Source organism: Phalacrocorax carbo, chromosome 1, assembly GCF_963921805.1.
Source record: "Phalacrocorax carbo chromosome 1, bPhaCar2.1, whole genome shotgun sequence".
NCBI lineage: Eukaryota > Metazoa > Chordata > Aves > Suliformes > Phalacrocoracidae > Phalacrocorax > Phalacrocorax carbo.
The window spans coordinates 195,337,168-195,346,896 of record NC_087513.1 but is presented as its reverse complement, the minus strand read 5'-3'; the positions used below and the strand labels follow the sequence as shown (position 1 = coordinate 195,346,896).

Genomic DNA, 9,729 nt, shown 5'->3' with positions numbered 1-9,729 from the left:
CTGGATGAACCCCCCACACAGCAGATGTTATTCTGTGTACTATGGATCTGTAGCATTAGGCAAGCCTAACTCTGAGACCAGACTTAGAGTGCTCCTGATGTGTTTACATGAACACTTGCAGCTGTACCTTAGAAAGCAGGGGTGGTTGTTTTGCAGACCACCTCCCTGCAAGATGCCCAAGACTGAGTCACCTCTGAGACTATGATGGCTGACTCTGGTGTCCCCAAAGCTGGCATTTGCCACTGCAGCAGGCTGCTGCAGGATGAAAAGCGGCCTCAGTGCCACGGCCTCTTCTCTCTAAACCTGAGCCATGGTCCAGAAGGGGAGTTGAGGTGTTTAAGGTAGCTACTACTACTTGGGAAGGAGGGTGAAGAGGGGCAGCCCCTCCTAGATGCAATATTTGCCCCTAAGGGTCACAGAAGAGGTTCTTCCCTTCTATCTCTTGCCCAAGCCCTCCCCCTCCTACGATGGGAGTGGTTGGCTCTCATTCCTCCTTTGGCAAAACAAACTTGGCTTTCCCTCCTAAGGAGCGTGCTGTTTCTGCTTGGCTGTGCTTGCAACCCACAGATTCCTCCAGCCAGCCTTTACCAGCATAGTTTAACAACAAAAACAACTTCCAAACCCAAACACATTCCTCCTCCATCTAAAACAGCTTCAGGCACAGTGAATGCCATGGCTGATGCTGAGCAGGCTCCGGCACCTTTGACCGGACTCTCAAGCCTCTGATTTCTTGAGTTGTCTGAAGTTTTCTGCGTCTCTACAGAAGGGAGCTCATCACCAGCATATCAATTGCAATGCATCACTGAGGTGGGCGTTGCATCCGTATTGCACTGCTAACATTCAGGGGACCCATCCATGCGATATGGCAACACACAGAAGGGCATCATCAATATTTGGCTGGAATTAAGCTTTCTTATCCATGTAACATTATTTGAATTGTCCCAGAAGCATGAAGTCTAAGGGTTTCTCCATCCTCCGGGCAACAAGTTATCTAAGACTTGTTCTTCACTAGCTGGACAGATTTATGTCAGGTGTGATGAGGCCATTGCAAATAATTTTCTGCCTCTCCTTTTTCTATGTGTCAGGGGAGATCCACTTTTTAGGTAAATAAGCTTTCCTAGAATTTGCCTGAGAAAACTAGGAGGACGATGTTCACTGACCTTCCTTGGTGTTACAACATCTTCTTGGGCCGTGTGGCATCAGACATGTGTGGACTTAACTCTGTGTTTGCCATCATTGCTGCCCTGCCTGGCATACTCATCCTTTTAACTCATCAGGATCTCCTACCTTCATTTGTCAACAGATTTTTATGACCCATTAACATTGCCTCAGAAGTAAATGGTCAAGCTCCTTAACTAAAAGGAACTTGCCTTGCTTCTGTTATTATCTGGGTCACACTATATCTGAGAACCGGGCTTAGATTTTCATAACACCTGCCCCAGACCTGACAATAAATGAATTCTTAATTCTTTTGTGATGCTGAATTTTCCCCTCAGTTGTTCCTGACTCTAACTAGGAAGTTTAGAGTGGCAAATGAAATATCACTGGCATGCTGTGAAGCAGAATAGAACTGTTTTACAATCTTTGCTGGAGATCCCTAGGGTTGTTTGGGAAAGGTGTTCCTCCCACAAAGCTCCAGCCCACAGATAATGAGGTCCCAACATCTCACATAACAGCTTTGTGCACGTTCAGCTGCAAAAATGAATTCATTAATCTGCCTGTAAATCAAAACTCTGATGGTCTGGCTCTTATAGAATCACAGAATGGTAGGGGTTGGAAGGGACCTCTGGAGATCATCTTGTCCAACCCCCTGCTTGAGCAGGCACACCCAGAGCAGGGGGCACAGGAACGCATCCAGGCGGGTTTTGAATGTCTCCAGGGAAGGAGACTCCACAGCCTCCCTGGGCAGCCTGTTCCACTGCTCTGGCACCCTCACAGGAAAGAAGTTTTTTCTCATGTTTAAGTGGAACTTCCTGTGTTCCGGCTTGTGTCCATTGACCCTTGTCCTGTCATTGGGCACCACTGAAAAGAGTCCAGCCCCATCCTCTTGACACCCACCCTTCAGATATTTATAAGTATTGACGAGGTCCCCCCTCAGTCTTCTCTTCTCCAGACTGAACAAACCCAGGTCTCTCAGCCTTTCCTCATAAGGGAGATGCTCCAGTCCCCTGATCATCTTGGTAGTTCTTACCTTACAAGAAGTGCAAGAGCTAATAACCTACTGGCAGGTGTGACTGGTTTCTTCTGCATTTCTGTACGTAGGCATGGTTTTGTTTTAAAGGAACTTATCTATTCATAGCCGACTAACTACTGCAAGGAATGAGAATCCAGGTTTGGGGCAACATTACTGCAAATCATTAAGAAATTGCTTTTAGACTCATTCCAGCTTCACAGACGTCTAAAGATAGAGCATACTTGCCTGCGGGAGATGGAGATGGGAATTGATTACCAGGAGACTCAAGTTTCAGCTGTAAAACTGATGTTTCCAGCAAGACTGTCTCCTTGCATCAAATCTACGCTGTGAAAACATCCTCCAGCTGATCGGCACCAGCTGGTGTTGAAGGGAAAAAGCAAACGCTGCTTGTGGCAAAGTACCGTACGACACAGATCTTGCCTCTGCTTTAGAAACACTTTTCAGTGCTGGAATTACTGTTTAAACAGCTGGTATGTTACCCTGGCGGGATGAGCATGCCCTCAGACTCTTCCGGTACATTCACTAACTGTAATTTATGATAAATCACCACAGGGGAAAAAAAAAATAAAACCTTTAAACTGAGTCTGCATTGAGCTACGCGTATCTTTTGCAAAGAGTGAGACAATACTTTGAGTTATTAAAATGAGTAGAATGAACTTTTATTTTCATTCATCCTTCATTAATACCATACAATTAGATAGCAATATCTGGGGAAAAAAAAAAACTTGAAATAATTTAAAACAGAAGGCACAGAAAACCAAACCCAACTACGTAGCTACAAGAGAAAAGGGAGAGATGATTCAGGAAGGTAATTAATTCAGAAAGGTTTTATCGCTAGACATTCTGATCAGAAGCTACCGCACACAGAAACAAAACTGCACATTTTAAGCTAACCCATGCTTTTGTTACATACACATATAAAAGAAAAAAATCTAAAAATCTGATTTTTGCAGGGTTTTGAATGAAAAGTGTAATTTTTAAAATAAAAAACCATTAGATCTAGTACATACGTCATAATCTTCACTAAAGTCTACACTAAGATGTACTTTACAAAAAAACCTGCATGAAGAGCAAAGCATACAGTTAAACAGCATCTGGGGATGGGAGGAAACTTGTTCTTAAATCAGTTAGGGTGTCAAATAAGTTTGGTGTTTGCTTCAGAAACAAAAATTCTCAGCACAGTAATATACTGCGGAGGGCATTTTTTGTATTTTAATATAATCAACTTAAACCGATAGCATACATTACAGAGAGGAATAAAACCACTTCATTCATATGAGATTTTTACCATTTTTTTCCAAAAGAGTAACTTTATTTCTTTTGAAAACAAAGCTACTGGAACTAATGACATGCGATAATATGCCCCAATATTATACTGGCTAAGTCTGAAAATAAAGTTCATGCTTCACAATTGAAATATGCTGTGATTCTCAAATACATTCTCTGGTAATCAATAATACAATACAGACGTCATTCATAAAATGAGTTCAGGTTGGCAACCTGTTTATAAATGAAGGTCTTTTTCAAATACGCAGAACACTGACAACGCACAGGGTTAGCTCCAGGTCAGCACATTTCTTTCTGCGCTCAGCCCCTCTTTTCTTAAACAAATGGGTGCTTAGCCTGCAAATATCATGGAAAGGCAAAGTCTAGAAGTTACAGGTTGGTTCGTAAAAACACTAAATACAATCCAAGATAAATAGTATTACTCTTACTGACAACTTAATAGCAGGTGCTCTCTAAAGGGAAAAAAAATATCCTGAAATGCAAGAGAGATCGTTTCAGCATTTGATATCAAGGCATTTGCACATTTGTCAGGAGGTGAGGGAATAAAAGTGAATTTTGCAGCTTACTTTGCAGTTGGACTTGAATTCAAAGAGCCTTCTTTCTAGCCTGCCCACCTGTAAACCATAACGTATGGTTTCTTAATAGCTTGGTTTTTTCCTGGAAATAATTCTCTCATTTAGAAAGTGCAAGTCAAAGTATTGTTTCCACACATGAATAAAGAGAGCTGACAACTACAATAGAAACGGTAAAAATGATCTTCATAAAAATGTTCATCAAAATTCTCTGACATAGCAAAACATTCATTTGTAAAGTAAAGTCTAACACTGCAAGCCATTCACTCAAAGGCAACCTCGAGCACGTGTATTCTTGTCAGCGTTGCAACAGTAATTACTTCCATATTCCTTACCATTATAGGATACAAACTCTCCAATATATTAAAGTTTCCTAACAAAGAGTCCAATTATTGCACTTTACAAAAATTCCAGTAATACCAGGCTTTTGTCCTACTTTTCTATAAACACTGGTGCCCTGCAAGAAAAATTTGGGGAATGAAGTAATTTTTGATGAGTAAGATGGATTACTTGAATCAGTCTGAAATACTGAATCAAAAATGGAAAGGCATACAGAATGAAGAGACGTACCTTTGGAAATGGATTTTGATTCATAGCAGCAGATAGATGTGTCACTGCGGTACTGACACACGTTCTCTCCACAGGGAAGAACGGGCACATGGCTATTACGTTTATATATCACATATAACTTGAGGACTGTGCAGAGAAACCCAAAGAACCACTAAGTTCTTCTGCTCACGCTACAAGCCTCATGGGGAAAGCTCAATGACAGGCATATCGGAGTGGGAGTTTCTTTGTGAGCTCGTGTATATTTGCATTTGCATCAGCAATGGATATAGCAAACAGAAATGGCTATTTCAGGATGGAAAGATACATAGAGTGAGTCTAAGAGGCCTGTAAAAAAAAGAAAATACAGCAGTTTTGGCCCTGCGTATAACCAGCTGTATCAATAGGGGAAAAAAGATAGAGGAGATATTTGTGCCAGCTATCTAGAAAAAGAAGCTGCTTGAACTGAAGTGATTCACAAATCTATATGAGACTTCCAGGCCAGCAAATCACCGTTAAAGTCACTTTGTTCCTCTGCTCCTTCAGCATGGGAACGAGTGCAGAATGGCTCATTCCAACCGTGGATAGTCCATTTACAGCAACAATCATATCACCACACCTAAAAACATAAGAAGGGGAAAAAAATTACGACTACTGATCTGCAGTAACTAGTACACACCAACAAACAGCACTTCAACTCTGGGGTGATAAAAACCCCAAAGGGTTCCATTTTAAGCCTGTTTTACTACTGAAACTCATCTGAGAAATTCCCAAATCAGTGGGATTCAATTCTAATACAAATAATAGTTCTGCATTAAGAGCTGAACTCTAGGGAAATGAGAGGGAAGACAGTTGGCAAGATCTAATGGAGTCAAGAGAAGATAATAAGATAGCATGTGCGTGACAGAAGCATTTCTCTTTGTTTGTGTGGATTATAACACATTTACACCAAACATGCCTTTACTGTAGGAGGTGTAAGTAAAGATACTTATGGTTACCAACCACATCCCAACCGAGAACCTTGTTTTCAATGGCTTACGATTTTGTCAAATGTAACCATTTGCCTTGAAATCCCCCTCAGCAGATGGTTCAACCGAGAAACTGTAGCATCTATGTGCTTTGAAGAAGGGACTTGAAATCTGGGAGGATGCTGCTTATTGGCCTTGAGAAAATTGACCTCTAAGGGTTAAGTTTTAGTTCTTACAAGCTCAAGAGAAACTTTAAAAAAAACGCTCAAGTTCCTCCTATGTTGAGCATGCTCCGTCTCCAAGCACCTCTTTTCTGTGACTTGAGTGTGTATTTCGCATCCCCAGAGCAGTCGAAAATTACTCTGGAGATCAAACAAGACTCTTCCTGAAACTGATCCTCCCAACTATTTATTGGAGGCACCAAAATGGATGGCAAAAAGATGCTCTCCTGGTGCCCTCCACTAGGGCAGAGCAGAGGAAGAAGAGGCAGCGTGGCCAACACCAGTCAAATGCGCACTCAAAAGCGCTTCTCTGCCTGAACCAAGTACCCCTGCCAACCAAACCAAAATGCTACAGTTCACTGACTGCGGTCTCACTCACCCAGCATTTCTGCTGAAACAATTTCACCTTTATAAAATCACACCAGACAGATAATGTAGGCAGAAAACTGTCTTAGCTGTTGAACTGTGAAGTTATTTTCTCCCTTCCTCTCCAACCTAACAAAACATTTAGATAATTTAAACAGAACAGAGCCGCTTCAAAAAGACCTGCCCCATGATAACTCACGGTGCAGGTTCTAAGGAGCTCTCCCTTGTTGATGGCCCATTTTTAAGTCCATGTTCTCAGTGAGACAGTACATTTGAACAGAGGGTACTATATTACAATATCACACAAGATTATCTTTCCCATTCCTTACAAGGGGGTAAGCGTGACCACAACCACTCTTCCTCTCTTCTTAAGAATTATGTTTTCCATGAAGACTTCTAGTTATTAATTCCCCAATCTGAAATTACTTTGGGTTGAACTGAAATCTTTCATTTAATTCCAACTGTTCCAGAGTTGGCCAAAGAAATGTAATTTTGTGTTCAGCCAAGCTATTTTTTCATTTATTTGTTTAGTCATTGAACTGAAAAAACGTGAATTACTGGCAAGGCTCTAGGCGTAAGTACATTTTTTTCTTAAGTTGCTTTGTAAGTAAATCTACATGTAAAAATCATGCCATAAAACTTCAAGTTGCATATTCTTTACTGCTGTCTTCACAAAAAATAAGTTTATGAACAAGGGAACCTTTAACAAGAATTTAAGTCCTAGTTCTGATCTAATCCTAAACAAGGCTAAGATGCATATATGGATAGTCAACCTGGGGGTTGCATCCAAACATAACACGTAAGTAGAATCATATAGTCTTTAAGGTCAGAAGGGACCTCAGGAGGTATAGTCCCACCTCCTGCTCAAAGCAAGGTCAGCTGTGAGATCTGACCGTCTCTCTCAGGGCTTATCCAGTCAGGTCTCAGAAACCCTCAAGGGCAGAGACTACACAACCTGTGCCACTGCCTGACCATCCTCACAGGGAAATAGTTTCTCCTTATAACCAGTCTGATCTAGTTGAAGATGTCCCTGCTCATTGCAGGGGGGTTGGACTAGGTGACCTTTAAAGGTCCCTTCCAAACCAAACTATTCTATGATTCTGATTCAGCCTCTTTTGTTCAGCTTGTGCCTGTTGTTTCTTGTCATCTCACTCTGCACCACTGTGAAAAGCCCAGGCTCTGTCTCCTTGATAATCTCCTTGTAGGTACTGGAAGGGGCCATTAGGTGCCCCTGAAGCCCTCTCCTCACAGGGAAAGTGCTCCAGCTCACACCATCTCAGGGGCCTTCACTGAACTTGCCTCATTTATTGGTGTCTTTCCCGCCAACTAATGACTCTCAGGGCACTAGCATGGGGACTTGGTTCCTTAACAACCTTTTCAGAGATCTTTTTCATCTACTTTCTTGCTCTTCCATTAAAGCAGCGGTGCCCATCTTCAGTACCACAGTTTCCAGCAGTGGCTTTAGAAGTCTGTATGAAAGGATAAAGCAGTTCTCCCCACTTTACAGAAGTAAGTTCTGATTTTTTAGCTGTTCCGTAGGAAGACAAACAATTATAAACTAGCCAGTTCTGCACATATGCATTTTGCAATGTCTCCTGGCCTAAAGAAGAGTCAACAACGAGATGGAGGCAGCAGGTGCCATCAGCACCAGAGCTAGGGAGAAGGACGGGAGATGGCAGAGGTGTCAGTGCAAGCACCACCTCTGACAGACACCCTTTCCCCAGCAGGAACGCCCTGTACTGCCCTGCATCACACTCATCAGGGAGGCAAAGCACTACTGGGCTGCATGTCCTGCCTCAGCATGAGATGCTACAGCCTATTTCATTAAGCAATTAGTTGCACCAGCATGCAACTATTTAAAAGTGTTGATTATTATTATTATTATTATTACTGTTATTTTAGCTTACTTTAGTCTTCCATCAAAGTACGCAGGAGTTCCAAGAACAATCGTTTTAATGAAGAAAGGCTGATTTGTGTGGTTCTCCTCGTAGCCACCGACAATGCTGAAACCCCAGCTCCCTAAATTGCTCCGCCGCAGTACTACATCATGGCAGCTATGTAGGCAGCTGTGGAATGGAAGCACAGGATAGCATAAGAAAAAGCCGTGTATACCACATATAGATATTTTTATAGTAGGCACAACACCTGCTGTCTCATCGTTACCACCGTGCTAAGTGTGGAAGAGAAGGGGAGGGATGGTGATTAGACTTCTGTTCCCAAACAGAGTAATTTTGTAATATTCAAATGATTACTAAAAAAAACCACAATCTTGAGGCAGGAAAGTGTTTTCAAAGAAATAACGCAGTGCTAGAATAATTACTTAAACACAGTTAACTCTGTAAACTGACAGTAATAGAATGGCATTTTAGGGATTTCACAGGTGGCAAGAATGTGGGTGGAAAATAGATACCCAACATCTTTAGTTTGCAAGTCAAAAATGCAATGCATTTTTCTTCCACCCCCAGCCAGTTTAGGCTTTTTCTACTTTAAATAAAGATCTAAGAATCCATACATCATCATCTCTACCTCTGAACTGATGCATCACCAGTAATGAAAATATAAACAAATAGGCATTTTATTACACAAATGTAAATAATCCAGACCACGCTTCACTAACTGTACTGGTAGATGTTATCTTTCTCAGTGAAAATTAATTCTTGCTGATGAAATAGAGAATAATTAAAAAAAAAACAAACTAAAACCAAAACAAAACACACATACAAATTAGCTTTTGGGTAAAAAAGATGTACAACACTCCTTTAAAGAATAGCAGTACAATGCATAGCGGAACTTTAGGAGCCGTGCACGGGCATCTGCAGTATATAAGCAATAAAACACAGTTAAAGCATAGAAAGCAAGTACATTTACCAAAACTGAGATATGTTTATTAATATTAAGTAACTCCTTAATACCTGAATGGAAGAGAAATTAATTGATAGTGAAACTCAGAAAATAAAAAATGTGAAATGCTTGGACAGCCAATGCATGGTTCTGCTCTCTTCAGCTGCAGCTCTGCTACCAACACGCCTGGTTCTTGTCATGGTTTTATGCTTAAACCACAGACCTGAGCCCTGTAACTCTATCAGAGGGAGACACATTAACCTGCACACCCATGCTGGAGTTAATAACGCTATTCGCTCTAGCGGGAGCTTTTCCTGATAGCAAGCAGTGCTGGAATGAGCTTATAGCTGCAGCCACAACAGAGTGAAAAACAGAAGAGTAAAAATGAAACATGTTGATGCCCAGCAGACTGCAGATTAGTCAAGGGGAGGGAGCTTGCTGCAAATCTTGGTGAGTTTTTGCATTTGGCAGAGATGGTAGTGGGTACTTGAAAAAAATAGATGGGGATTTGTAACTACAGGCTCGTATGTTTGGAAGACACCTGTGTTGAGAGCCTGTGAGAATGGCAAGTCTGATCCAATATTCTGAAGTTGTGTATTTGGCCTCATAAATTTAGCTAGCAGATTAGCAGAGACATGTGGGTAAATCCTTTGTGTTTTTATTAATAATCTCTCTGGTTTTAGATATGCTACAGGAACTTATGATATATTTAAGCAATAGAAAAGATGGCTTGT

At 41.4% G+C, this 9,729-nt stretch overlaps 1 protein-coding gene across 1 annotated transcript in view; it reads right to left on the bottom strand.

Moving 5' to 3' along the window:
- Positions 1–2,828: 2,828 nt before the first annotated feature.
- Positions 2,829–9,729, bottom strand: part of LNX2 (ligand of numb-protein X 2) — a 60,387-nt gene continuing 53,486 nt past the window's right edge. The window contains exons 9-10 of the mRNA XM_064441096.1: positions 8,062–8,220; positions 2,829–5,218 (exon numbers count right to left, since the gene is read on the bottom strand). Of these exons, the coding sequence (XP_064297166.1) occupies positions 5,083–5,218; positions 8,062–8,220 (295 nt within the window). The 3' untranslated portion in view covers positions 2,829–5,082. The remainder of the gene's footprint in view (positions 5,219–8,061; positions 8,221–9,729) is intronic.